This window comes from Arachis hypogaea, chromosome 8 (genome assembly GCF_003086295.3).
Source record: "Arachis hypogaea cultivar Tifrunner chromosome 8, arahy.Tifrunner.gnm2.J5K5, whole genome shotgun sequence".
In the NCBI taxonomy this organism is placed as follows: domain Eukaryota; kingdom Viridiplantae; phylum Streptophyta; class Magnoliopsida; order Fabales; family Fabaceae; genus Arachis; species Arachis hypogaea.
The window spans coordinates 50,452,081-50,465,166 of NC_092043.1; the positions used below are offsets into that span (position 1 = coordinate 50,452,081).

Below are 13,086 nucleotides of genomic sequence, written 5' to 3' on the forward strand. Positions count from 1 at the left end.
TTTATATTTGTTTTAATTAAAACTTTATATTTAACATAAGTGAAAGTAGTCTTCTTAAATTTCTGTATCATCGAGAGAAGATCTAGGTACTTATCCTGATTTTTCACATGAAGTACATACAAAATAGCTGTCAATTACTCTTTAGTCTTAGTAGGAGTATTAAGAACAAAAAATACTAATGACTTATCCAAATGTTCACTTGATCATTGATAGAGGAATATACCTGTAACATATTTATTAAGTTTTTACGCGCTTCCTCCGTAGCTTTACTAAAACGAATTGAGTTGTTTGCAAAAAAGAAAAAAAGAAAAAAAAATTAATAGTAGGACATTTGTAGTTTAGCCTCAAAATCATAATTTTGCATTTCTGTTTTTCTATGTGGAGTAGATGAGATAAATCCTTTACATAAATTAAAAAAAGATAAAAAAAGAGAGAATATCTCGTCTCAATCCTCTATATGATCTAAAGAAATCATAAGGTTAAACTTACTATTACATACTTCTTTACTATTTTTTTTTAAAATCCAACTTTTTTATAATTGTTCACACAAAATTTCATTTCACTCAACCATAAGTTTATATCAAACTTTAGAGTCATATCATGCTCACGCAATCTTTTATTTTTAAAAAATACATAAATATTTAATTAAAATTTATTAAAAAAGATTTTTTTATTTTTAATACATTAAATATACGAAAATTTTAAAGAATTTAATTTTAAAATATTATTAATATAAAATAATTTTATGTGTACATTCAATTATATATACTAGGTCCATCAAACTAATTATTTTTTTATATCGTGTGTGTGAATAATTATAAAAAAAAAATTAATTTTATCGTTATGTAAAATATTTTATTGTAATTATATCCCTCTCACCGGCACCGCAGCAGTCGTCGCGTCGCGCGCCTGAGAAACCTCAGAGAACGTTGTCGTCGGGCGAGAGGCAGCGCCGTCGCCGTTCAGAGGAGAGTCATCTTCGTCGGCGTCCAGAGGAGAGTTCAGCCTGGCAATATTACCATTTTGCCCATCATTCCCAGAGAGATTGCACAGTAGCTTGCAGTAGCTGAAAGCCTGAAACAGTGAAAACAAGACTCTCCTCAGAACCTTTCATTCTCTTTTGTTTTGTGTTGTGTTGTTCATTACTTCACTGCCAATAATTGTTGTCGCAAATTCCTTTTCCCGGAAAAAAGAAGGTCTCCTTTTTCTCAACCAACAACAAGGTTTTGTTTCCAGTGGGTCCTCCTCGATCTTGTGGTAACTCCATCACCTACTACTGTTCCATTTTCCCTTGCCGTAGTTTCGAATCCCTTGAAATTGATGCCTCGTTTTTTTTAAATATTATTAGGTTTTGTGTGATTTTTTTGGTCATTTTTCTTTCCTGATTTTTACTCTGCTGACTGATTTCTATTGCCTGCTACAGGATTAGGGATTTCGTGCATGGATCCTGCTCTCAAGCTCTGTGCTTTGCTGGTTCTTAATTTATTAGGTATCAACGGTGGATGATTTTAAAAATGTGGTTAAATTATTCTTTTTTAGTACTTAGGTGTTAGAACTTAGAACTATGCATGAGTGCGTATCTTATGGTACTAGTGAATGGTTCTTATAGTACTTTGATTGTTTTTCCTATGTTTATTGTTTTGGTGCTAGTGAATGATGCTTTTGCAAGTGATTTTGGGCACTGTGAGAGAGTTGTTAAGAGTTGGGCATACACTTCCCTTGATAATGAAATCAGGGAGGATAAACACACGCTGGGGGATTTGCTGTTCTTCCTCCATGTGCCTAGGACGGGAGGGCGGACATATTTCCACTGGTAAATTTTGTTTTGTATGATGTAGTTATTGAGGCAGCTGAATGACTTTGAGCTGTGTTGTTGACAAGTTTGTCGACCTTTGTGTTTTGCAGTTTCTTGAAAAAATTGTATCCCAACTCTCTGGAATGCCCTCGCTCTTATGATAAGTTGCGCTTTGATCCAAGGTGCTATCTTGTTCTTACTATCATGCAGATGTAAAGCGTAGCAGCTTCTCTAAGTTCACAATATTCTTACTGTTGGTTGTAGTTTGTTCTTGAATAGCCATATTATACATACAAAAGTTTACTGTAAACTGAAAACAGATTACTTATTTAGTGTTTTCTCTGTGTTTGTCAATTTGTAGCAAACCAAAATGCAGGCTGTTAGTTACACATGATGACTATAGCATAACATCCAAACTTCCAAAGGCGAGAACTTCAGTTGTTACCATACTTAGGGATCCGGTAGATCGTGTCTTTAGTATGTATGAATTTTCAATAGAGGTTGCAGCTAGATTTTTGGTGCATCCCAACTTGACATCTGCAACACAAATGACTTTACGCTTGCGCTCTAAGACCAAAGGAGTTAGTACACTGGATATCTGGCCATGGAAGTATCTGGTTCCATGGATGCGGCAAGATCTTTTTGAAAGGGTATATCATGTTTCATTTGTAAAGCTTACTAATAAGTTCTGTGTCTGACCATCTATAGTAGCATTTATTAGAGGAGGATGGATATTGCTGATATAGTAGCATTGAAGAGCATATGCATCTAGCCTGGTTCTTGTGTGAAAAGTAATCTTGGACTTGCTAGGTAGTCTATGTTTAGGTGGATAACTTGTTTTTTATGGTATGATTATGACATAGATGTGTTTAAACCAATTGCTTATGTTGACGATGGAAACATAAATCCCCAAATTTGCCAAGGAGAAAGTAAATTATTTACTCCGTGATGTTCTCTATTTCGATGCGTTGCATATATGATTTATGTGGACCTTAAATTGACAGAGAGATGCAAGGCGCAGAAACGGACAGCATATAATAGAGAAGGATGATTATTATGACATGGAAGATTTTGCAATGCCATTATATGAATACATCAATCATCCTGCAGCCAGGGATATTGTACATAACGGAGCCACATTCCAAGTAATTCAGCTTGCATTTCTTTACAAGTATAGGGATTTTAAGTCATCATTTTATGCAATTGCCATGATATGTGTTATGCTGATTTCTCAAATAGTGGTTCAACTAGAATTTGTTGGCAAGAATTTCTTTCTTTCTTTCTTTTTTTTTGGTCAAATCTTATGTTGTTGATTATTGCCACAAGAAAATATGGATGAATCATGAATATATTTTCATTTGACTATAATTTACATCACATTGTATTAATTAGTTTCTTGGTAGTGGTGACCATAATCAATAAAAAAATTTGACTCTGACTATCAGGTTGCAGGTTTGACGAACAATTCTTATCTGGCAGAAGCACACGAAGTGCGCCATTGTGTACAGAAGTACAAGATTCTTGGCAAATATGTGCTACAAGTTGCAAAGGTAATAAATAAGCTTTGGAAGTTGTGATAATTTCAACATGTAGTTCTCAGCTTCTCCCTGTTCCTTTTCTCAATATGTGTTTCTTGTGCTTGTACATCTTGCAGAAGAAACTGGATAATATGTTATATGTTGGTCTTACTGAAGAGCATAGAGAATCTGCAACTATGTTTGCAAATGTGGTTGGTGCTCAGGTTATATCACAGCTTAATGCTCCAAACACTACCCTGGAGCTTGTTGATAAAACAGGTTAGTGTATTATATAACTTTATTAGCAATTTTCAGTTTCGGTCAAACTTTGGGGTAGGTTACAAAGGGGCTGTAAAATTAGTACAGAATTTAGAGCTAAGGCTATGTACCTGTGCATGTAATGCTTTCAGATGATATCGGCGAGCTTGTCTAATATTCTAATATCGCGTTTTACACTGAACTTTGGTAGACATTGATGTTGTCATCTTATGTTTAGTCTTGGGCTGTTGGCCATATTTTTTATTTTTTCTTTAAAAAAAATAAAAATAAAATTCAATGACATCTATCGTTGTTGTACATGTACTGCAGAACAGAGTTCAGTTTTGGATTTTGATCCTGATAGCAGTGAACATCAGGTAAGAAGCACCTCTTTCTTGATGTTACTTGGTTATTAAAGTTTGAGTGAGGGTAAATCCCTTTTCATTAAAAAATATAAAGGGAAGCACTCTTATAGCATTTCTCCCTTCAAGACAGAATAGTACCTCAGAGACAGTAGCAAGTGAGGTTACTTCAAGTGACAGTGGTGAAGCAACAAAGTTGAAGGTAAAGATGTTTCACACAACAACTATGCCGGTTTTATGAATTTATCAAATAGTTTATTTCCAATCTCTGATTGCATGCTTATTTTTCATCGATTTCAGATGTCTGCTAAAGAGCTCATGGATGCTTATGAAGGCTGCATCTCTAATTTACGCAAGGCCCAGTCAAGCCGGCGTATCGCTTCTTTGAAGGGGATTTCTCCAGTGAACTTTACTAAGGAGGTAAATAAATAGATATAATGCTAAAAGAATATCATTCCACAATTCTGTTCAATGAAGCATGAAACCTGGTCTTGTTGCTTGTTTGACTTGGGCATTGGATAATTTAAAAGCCTACCATTAACTTGCAGTGTTGTGCTATCCCTTGCCGATGACTCTTATGATTTTACAGGCACGGCTTCGAGTTAGTGAAGATGTTCTCCAAGAGATACGGTCTCTTAATGACCTGGACTTAGAGCTTTACGAGTATGCAAGAGCCATTTTCGATAAACAACATAAAGCTACAATGCGGATGTTCACTGAGGTATGTGTTGAAGGTCTGATCTTTCTTGTATTTCCTCTACAGGTATTAAAATAGTTAGGATAAGTAACAAAAGATATATTTATTAGGCTATGAAGTTGGCTTAACTATGAATTGGCCTGTTTCTCGCGACTTGCATGTTTCCGTGTTTTTTAATTTTGATTGCTTTTTACCTTTGCTAAATGCAGCAGAGATGGGACAATATATCAAGCAATGCCTCTGAAATCACTTTCTGGAAGTTCCTTCCATTGGCAATTACTTTTGCCTTCCTCATTTTCGTATCGCTACTAATTGTAAATGTGAGAAGAAGAACGTTGAAGATTAAGTAAGAACTGTACTAAAGTGCCATCTTTTTGTTCCTAGTTTTGTCCCTTCATATAGAAAGCTCAATTCTCAAGTCTTGGTTGGGGGTTCTTTCTGTTTTAACCATTTAGACATTTCGGTGCAACTATAAACTGTTATGATCATGATGGTATTTTTGTACCAACCAGTTCTACACATACAAGTATATGATTATAAGGAAAATTCAGAGCAATAGATTGGGCCCTTATTTATACTCTTCATATTCTACACTCTTATCAAAATTCCCATAGATTAAACGACGTCATTTACCTCTATCATGTATCAAGTCACAGGGAATTTGTTTACATGAGATTTTTTTTTTTACCACCTCAAGTATAGTAAATTTCTTGTATCAAGCAATATGTTATATTTCACTCTTATTTAAACACAGCTTTGCAGAAGTTGCTAACTTTATCTTGAACGAAAGGTTTTGATTTACATTGTACTGAACAGATATAATTGAGCATTCCAAAATGGTGAAATAATTGATTGGACACCTGTATCCTTCATATTCTACAGTACACTTGCTTTCAATTGTATACACTATGAGGTTTGTTATGTAGATGTATTATTACATTAGTATTTGGATTATCCACTGTGTAAAAAATCATATAAATGCAATATTTAATTGGACAAATAGTGTAAGATTTTTAAAATAATATGAATTCATAAAAAATTGATTTTAATGTATGTTTAGTTTTCTAGCTTTATAGAGGCAAATCTAACCAAACTTAAATGGACTAATCTTTACCTCAATAATAATGAAAAAGGTTTTCAATGGAAAATGAAAATAATATTGATCTATTTTTATTGATGGGATACTATGTACATAAAAAATTGATCATATTAATATTAAGTTATAAAGGAATTTCAATTCAATTTATCCAATACATTATGAAACATCATTTTTAATGTAATAATTGTGTGTGTGTGAATAATTATAAACAAAATTGTAAATACATTGCTGTGTAAAATATTTTATTATTATTATTATTTATCTAATAAATTTAGTTTTGATGCACTAAGAATATAAAATGTTTTACACAATCGTGCAATTATGACCGTTCTCTTAGATAACCATTTACGTATTTAATATAAAAAGTAATTATTTAAAATTAATTTTTTATCTAATACCCTCAAACACTTTTTAGTTTGAAATGCAGTATGTAACTGTAAATTTGTACTTTCACTTTTCAACAAAGGATTAACATTCAACAACCTACATACTTGTGTGGCTCTAACAAGCTTTTAACTGAAGAGATGGATAGAGAAACTGACTTCACTTTCATGAAGTCATGAGTTTTATGATTTTATCATTCCTCCCTCCTCTTACTTCTTCTTCTTCTTCTTCTTCCACAAACACCAACAATCTTCTTCCAACACTGAAGAAAACTCACCCTCACAATCCAAAACTTGGTGGACAAAGCAGGGTCCTACCTAATCTTCTGTCTTTGGCCCTTGCAGCTTCAACATTAACCTCTCCCTTCCATTATTCACTTGCAATTCCTTCCCTCAATTCTCAATCATTCCCTCCACCAATCTCTCCCACAACTCCTTTCTCTCAATCCAAGAACTTACAGCTTGGACTGGAAAATGGGTATGTCAAAATTCTCAATTATTCATCATATATTGCCTTGTCTATTTTTAATTTTGAATAGATATCCAAATTGTTCTTCTAGAATTCTTTGTTGAATATTTTGCATCTAATTACTAATTAGTTTTTATTTTAGAGAATTATTTTTATCAGACAAATTAGTTCAGTCGTACTTTCTAGAAGTCTTAAGAATTACTTAGACAATTTCTGAGAGAACAAATTTGTTTCATAATGATATTTTTAAGAACTAAGACTGCGTTTATTTTTTAGAATAGGATAAGATAAACAATAGGAATAAGATTTATGTATAAGTGAAATTTGTTAGAGAGTAAAGTATCTCATCTGAACTAATTTAAATGTTTATTCTTTAAACTTATATATTAGACTAAGTTTTATGTATAAGTGAAATTTTGTTCAATTTTGTAGTTTATAGCATGTTTTATAGTGTTTTTTTTTTAATAAAAAGGAGTTATAATTACCAAAACTCTTTTTGTACATTATTATTCTCTTGCAGAAAAATTAGACCATGTCCATCATTCAATCCAGGATGTATATCAACAAATGCTAAGTCTTCATCATTTGAACTCCCTTGGACAATTCCAGAAAATTCCTCAGACAATGCTATTGAGGTTACTATATATTATATCATTAATCATTAATCAATCAAAAGTGCCCTGTGTTTCTTTTATCCTAATTTCTTTGTTTGTGACTTTCTTGTTACATTTGCATTTTACATTTATGTCTTCTAGCCATTCCTCATGATCATCTCTTGAATTTTCTCCCATTTTTTCTATTTTTTTCCCCAGAAATTGCGGGAAGCAATACTAAAGACCCAGAAAAATGTGAAATTTCAGGCTGTGGAAGATACCCCTGATGGTAATGCATATTGCACTGTGAAGACTTAATCCATGTTTGATTTTAGAGAAAAGGACAAATTCATCCCCATTTTTTGGTCGACATTTAAGTATCTGAGAATTTAAAAATACATTTAAGTCTCTGAACTCTTCAAAATACTGACATATTGATTCTTGAGTTTAATTTGTCCAATTTTAAAAACTCTCTTACGTGTGCATCCGTATCAACCAGGTCAGTACAACGGGAGTCACGTTTGATTTTTCTGTTGAGTCACAGACTCAAGTGAACATGAGGAATCGATATATCCAGGTTTTGAAAAGGTCAAAAACTTAAATATATTTTCAAATTATCAAAAACTTAAATATTTGCGGATCAAAAGGTTAAGGACCTATTTGTCCTTTTTTCTTGATTTTATATCAACTTTTTATAATTTGACCATTCTTTTCAAAACTTCTATCATAAACTCTCTTGAGTTTTGAACACAGCAAAAGCTAGTCTAAACTAATGTAACTTGCTCTATTCAGCTTTTAATTAATATACAAATTTGTTAGGGTAAAGAATATTTTTTGTCTTTAAAATTTAGTAAAAAATTTTAAAAATACTCTTAAATTTTATTTTGTTTCAATTTCGTCTTAAAATTTTTCGATTTGCATCAAATATACTCTCAACAGCTATATTTTCAAAAAATTTAAGACCAATCCAACAAAAATACATGAAAATTATGCTTGATTTGCTTGGATTAAAGGTTGTTTTAATAAAATTGTTAATGAATTGGTCCTAAATTTCTTTAAAAGTTTAGTTGTCAGAGAATATATTTAATACAAATTAGATATTTTTTAGATAAAATTAAAATAAAATAAAATCTAAAAATATTTTTAAGGACAAAAACTATAATTTACCCTATTTGTTATTAATACCAGTAAGCAGCAACAATGATATAGGAAGTTACATTAATTACCAAAAGTGTCATGATTCATGAACCATTTCTTCTTAAGGGTTAAACTATTAAATAGTCAAACATGTATTGTTATATATCTTATCCATTCTTAATATTGCAGTGTAAATATATTTACCTTTGTCTTATAATGAAATTCTATCTTAATTTACAAGAATGAGCATTGTCATGTAAGTTGTTTTATGATATAATATTAGAGTTTTTATAACAAAAAATATAGAGTTCGATTTTTATTATTATAAAAAAAAAGAATTTTAGTATAAAACAAAAAAAAAGAGGAAAAAAGAATTTATGTAAACTTTACAGATCAACTCCAAAATTAGTCTTTCGTGAAATAAAATGTTAGATATAACTATTCGTATCATTATCCATTAATAAAATTTTGGAATAAAGTATATCTTTTGTTCTTGAAATTTGATAAAAATTTTAAAAATATCTATAAGTTTTTTTTCTTTTAATTTTGTCCTAAAAATTTTCGATTTACATCAAATATATTCCTAACAGCTAATTTTTCGAAAAATTTAGGACCAATTTAACAATAATTTCATAAGAACAACATTCAACGCAAACAAATCAAACATAACTTTCATGTATTTTTGTTGGATTGATCTTAAATTTTTTAAAAATTTAGCTATCAGGGATATATTTGATGTAAATAAAAAACTTTTGGGATGAAATTAAAACAAAATAAAACTTATAGATATTTTTGAAATTTTTGCTAAATTTCAAGGACAAAAAATATATTTTATCCAAAAATTAAAATATCAAACAAAAAAAATGAATAATTATATATCTAACAAAAAGAAAACAATATACCATAAGCAACAATATAAGAATGAAGTTCTACTTATGATAACTTCATTAATACTAGGAATAATTCATATATATGCAGGGCAATATCTGCAAGCAGAAGTTGATGGAGGGTTTGATAGAGATGTACTTGAATTTCTAGTGAAAGGTGATGTAGTTTTATACAGATGTATGGCAACAAAAGTAACTTATGTATACCCTTTCACAACAGCATTTGGAGATTCTAAGGGTCAACAATCAAGACTCAAGCAAATTGGAGACCAATTGGGATGGTATGCTCCAACTTTTGATTCCATGCAAGAACAACAATAATAATGCACTTTCAATTATTTGTATCAAACTAGCAAAGTTCATTCATTATTGATTCAATGTCATCAACACAATTCTCATATATATCAAATATATAAATAACAAAGTTCTATTATATTTTACATTTTAGTATTATTAATCTCAGAGTCTCACACTCACCAAGACAGAAACATATTTCTGGATATGATTCAATATTTTTTGTTTTAATGTGTCATAAAATTATTTATTCTAAAAATTTAAATTGACAAAAATAAATACACGAATAATTATATTTTTAATATGTTTTTTGTGTAACAATTTTTTATTTTAGGTTTACGTGAAATTTTTAATTGTTTATATCGTATTGAAATTCTTTTCTTTTGGAAGTAATAAGAGACAGATTCTAAATCTTTTAATCATAAAATATTTTGACAATATATTATAAAAATATTTATTCTAAAAATTTAAGTTGAAAAAAAAATATATAAATATTTTAGCTTTTGATGCACTCCACTTAACTAAAATAAATAAATAGTTGCAAATACCTTAGAACTAGGAGTGAAAAAAAGTCAGACGGCTTGTCAGGGGCCTGTAGCCTGGCCTGTGTTTGGCCTGGTCTGGCCTGTTATAAAATAGGTACAGGTCTAGACTCTTTTAAAAGTCTTAATATATTAATAGACCAGGCCCAGGCTTACTAATTAGCTTTATAGGCCTGTCAGGCCTGCCTGGGCCTGTTAATATATAATTTTTTTTTTGGTGACTACTGTTAAAATATAATTAAATATATAAATAATTATTTATTATTAATAAAATTATGAGATATTTTAAATTTATTATATTTTATTATAAATATTTTTGTATATTTTAAATATGTTAAAAATTTAAAATTTTTTATAAATATTAAATATATGACATATTACATATAACTATTTTTATTAAAAAATAATTTTTTAAATAATATTTTTATTTTTGTAAAAAAAATTATCAGATTTTTTAACAGGCTTCAGGCCAGGCCAGGCTGAATAACAGACCAAGCCTAGTAATTTATAAAGAACTTATAACAAACTACAGACCAGGCTCAGACCAATCAACTGTATGACAGCCTTGGCCTGTTTCCACCCCTATTTAGAACAACACGGAATAATTAATAATTTAATATTCTATGTACTTTCCAAATTTTAAACCAAGGTAGAGAATTTCTTGTGAGGAAGGATGGTAAATTACTACTTAATCTTAGGCATTGGGAATAAAGAGATCAATAGTATTGCCCTTTTATGACTAACAGAGGAAAAACATAATTTTTTTATTTATTTTTGAAAAAAAAATTGACAAAAAATGCTAGTTATACATGTTACCATAGATGTAAATATCATAAATATCTTTTATTCAGATTTAAATTTTATTCACTTATTATAAGTTCAAATGACTTATCATCATATATAACCAGTTGTTAACAACTGCCTATACTATAATATATACATATGTGTGCTTCTGAACCACATTCTTCTACACAAAAATCATCATTATTTCTTAGTTTTTATAATTTTGAAATATATTTTTTAATATTTTTTTCAGCATCACATACAAAAGGTTGAGCCCTACATGATGTGATGGATCTAAAAGGCCTGATATTTCTTTGGGAGTATTGGCAAGAAGGACAGTTAACAAAAGCCAATTAATAAAAAAGACTAATTAAATTATATCATTATTATTAAAAAGAACTTATTTAAATAAAACTTATAAAGAAGGACCAACATCATTATTATTAAAAAGAACTTATTTAAATAAAACTTATAAAGAAGGACCAACATATTATTTTAAAAGCACAATAACGTTATTAATTAATCTCTAATGATATTTTAAATATCAAACAAAAAAAATCTTTTTAATTTTTTCAGTTTCAATTCATTATTCATCTTTACTTTTAGTGTAATTTTAATTTTTTTCACAAAAAATCACATATCAAAATTAATTATCAAAGATAATTCAAAGAATAACCATAACCAAGTCTCAAGGCAAAATAAATTTGTATATAAAAAAAATTCTTAGATTTTCTAAATTAGGCTATAAAACTTACTTTGTTAATTGGCGATTTCTTTTCTTTTATTTTTTTTGATAAATTTCTTCAATTGATTCTCTACTTTTAAGTATAAATAGAATTAGAGACTTAGATGAGTAAGATTTTAGATATTACAATATTTATAAAAGAAGATTAAAAATTTAGAGTTATTAAATTTAGGGATTTAGAAATTAAAAAAAACGAATTAGGGTTTTTTTAATATTTTTTAATGTTAAAAATTGATTAAAGATATGATTGTCTATTTAAAATAATTATTTAATCCTTTTTCTTAAATTGATTTAAATTGGTCTTTTGAAATAAGTTTAATATAATTAGTCGTCCTTTTTAATAATTATTTATTGTTAGTGGTCCTTGGGATTAAATTTTCCCTATTTCTTTTTGAGACTCCAACACCTTTAATAGAATAATATCTTCCAAAGAAGTATCAATTCCATGATGGAAAGTGATCAAGAGAGAGACACTAAGAAATATCTTTACTATAATTACAAAACTATCATCTTTAGTATTAAGATATAGGCTATCACAAATATCCAGCAGTTTAAAAGTATTCTTCAATGGATTTTCTCTTAATAAGAAAGATATTTTCGTCCTTACAAAATTTTGGATATATTAAGTTAACACACATTTCTTTCTATATCACTAAATGAGATATAAAATTTATAGTCAACATTTAAACTGGTCCCTAAAAGATTTTAAACAGGATCTTTTATTTTTAAGAAATTTTTATTATTTTAAAATTATTTTTATTAGATATATATATATATATATATATTAATTTTTTATTATTTTAAAAGAAACTAATTTATATTATATTAATAGTTTTTGAAATTAATTATCTTATAATAAAATTTATTAAAAAATTTATTTGTTCAACATACATATTAAAATTTTAATTGAAAGTGATCAAAAGACTAATCTATTCAATAAAAATAATTTTTAAGACTTTCAGTGTAACAAAAATCTGTTGATGATCTATTTTAAAATTTATTAGAGATTAATTCGGATGTTACTAACTCTTATATCACATTCTCAATATGAGAGATATTTTTGTAATCTTTTTATTTTTAATGTGATAATATATATAAAGAAAACAATGATAATATTTTTAGTTAAATGCACATCAAAACTTTTTCGCCATATAATATAAGAGGTAATACTTATATCTTATATATACTTTACATTAAATCTAATTATACAAAATAAAAAAAATGTATATTGAATCAATTTAAAAATATAGTACTAATACACACACAAAATGACAAATATGATCTAAATAATACCTACATTCAATGATAGCAAAAACTCGGATTCGGATATTTTAAAGTTTGAATTTTACTTTAGAGAGTAAAGTGTGATCTTTTACTCTTAAATAGTTTTTCTTTCATATTTATTATTGGTCCCACCTATGAAATTAATAGTGAGAGATCATACTTTACTCTCTAAAATAAAATTCAAACTTTAAAGAATCCAAATTCCAAAAACTTACCTGCAACTATTTTTATTTTTATCTGA

General features: G+C 28.7%; 2 protein-coding genes across 3 annotated transcripts; both read left to right on the top strand.

Moving 5' to 3' along the window:
• The first annotated feature begins 498 nt into the window (after positions 1-498).
• Positions 499-5,185, top strand: LOC112708143 (protein-tyrosine sulfotransferase). 2 transcript variants are annotated; one of them, XM_025760301.3, is made up of 13 exons: positions 499-1,257; positions 1,424-1,489; positions 1,651-1,813; positions 1,906-1,977; positions 2,157-2,445; positions 2,800-2,940; positions 3,241-3,345; positions 3,450-3,591; positions 3,901-3,947; positions 4,066-4,134; positions 4,233-4,352; positions 4,522-4,653; positions 4,839-5,185. In XM_025760301.3, the coding sequence occupies exons 2-13, from the start codon at positions 1,441-1,443 to the stop codon at positions 4,977-4,979; spliced, it is 1,470 nt and encodes a 489-aa protein (XP_025616086.1). In that variant the 5' UTR covers positions 499-1,257; positions 1,424-1,440; the 3' UTR covers positions 4,980-5,185. The 2 variants fall into 2 exon arrangements, with proteins under 2 accessions (XP_025616086.1, XP_025616087.1); XM_025760302.3 differs by having other exon boundaries at positions 4,842-5,185.
• Positions 5,186-6,192: 1,007 nt separating this feature from the next.
• Positions 6,193-9,637, top strand: LOC112708144 (thylakoid lumenal 17.9 kDa protein, chloroplastic). Its single transcript, XM_025760303.3, has 4 exons — positions 6,193-6,589; positions 7,101-7,215; positions 7,393-7,462; positions 9,289-9,637. Exons 1-4 carry the CDS (start codon positions 6,288-6,290, stop codon positions 9,516-9,518), a joined length of 717 nt encoding a protein of 238 aa, XP_025616088.1. The 5' UTR covers positions 6,193-6,287; the 3' UTR covers positions 9,519-9,637.
• Positions 9,638-13,086: the final 3,449 nt, after the last annotated feature.

Coding starts and splice junctions, on each gene's coding strand:
- LOC112708144 (XM_025760303.3), top strand. CDS start 6,288: ATGAGTTTTATGATTTTATCATTCCTCCCTCCTCTTACTTCTTCTTCT. Junction 6,590..7,100: donor CAGCTTGGACTGGAAAATGG/GTATGTCAAAAT, acceptor ATTCTCTTGCAG/AAAAATTAGACCATGTCCAT. Junction 7,216..7,392: donor CCTCAGACAATGCTATTGAG/GTTACTATATAT, acceptor TTTTTTCCCCAG/AAATTGCGGGAAGCAATACT.
- LOC112708143 (XM_025760301.3), top strand. CDS start 1,441: ATGGATCCTGCTCTCAAGCTCTGTGCTTTGCTGGTTCTTAATTTATTA. Junction 1,490..1,650: donor GCTGGTTCTTAATTTATTAG/GTATCAACGGTG, acceptor TTTTGGTGCTAG/TGAATGATGCTTTTGCAAGT. Junction 4,353..4,521: donor CAGTGAACTTTACTAAGGAG/GTAAATAAATAG, acceptor ATGATTTTACAG/GCACGGCTTCGAGTTAGTGA.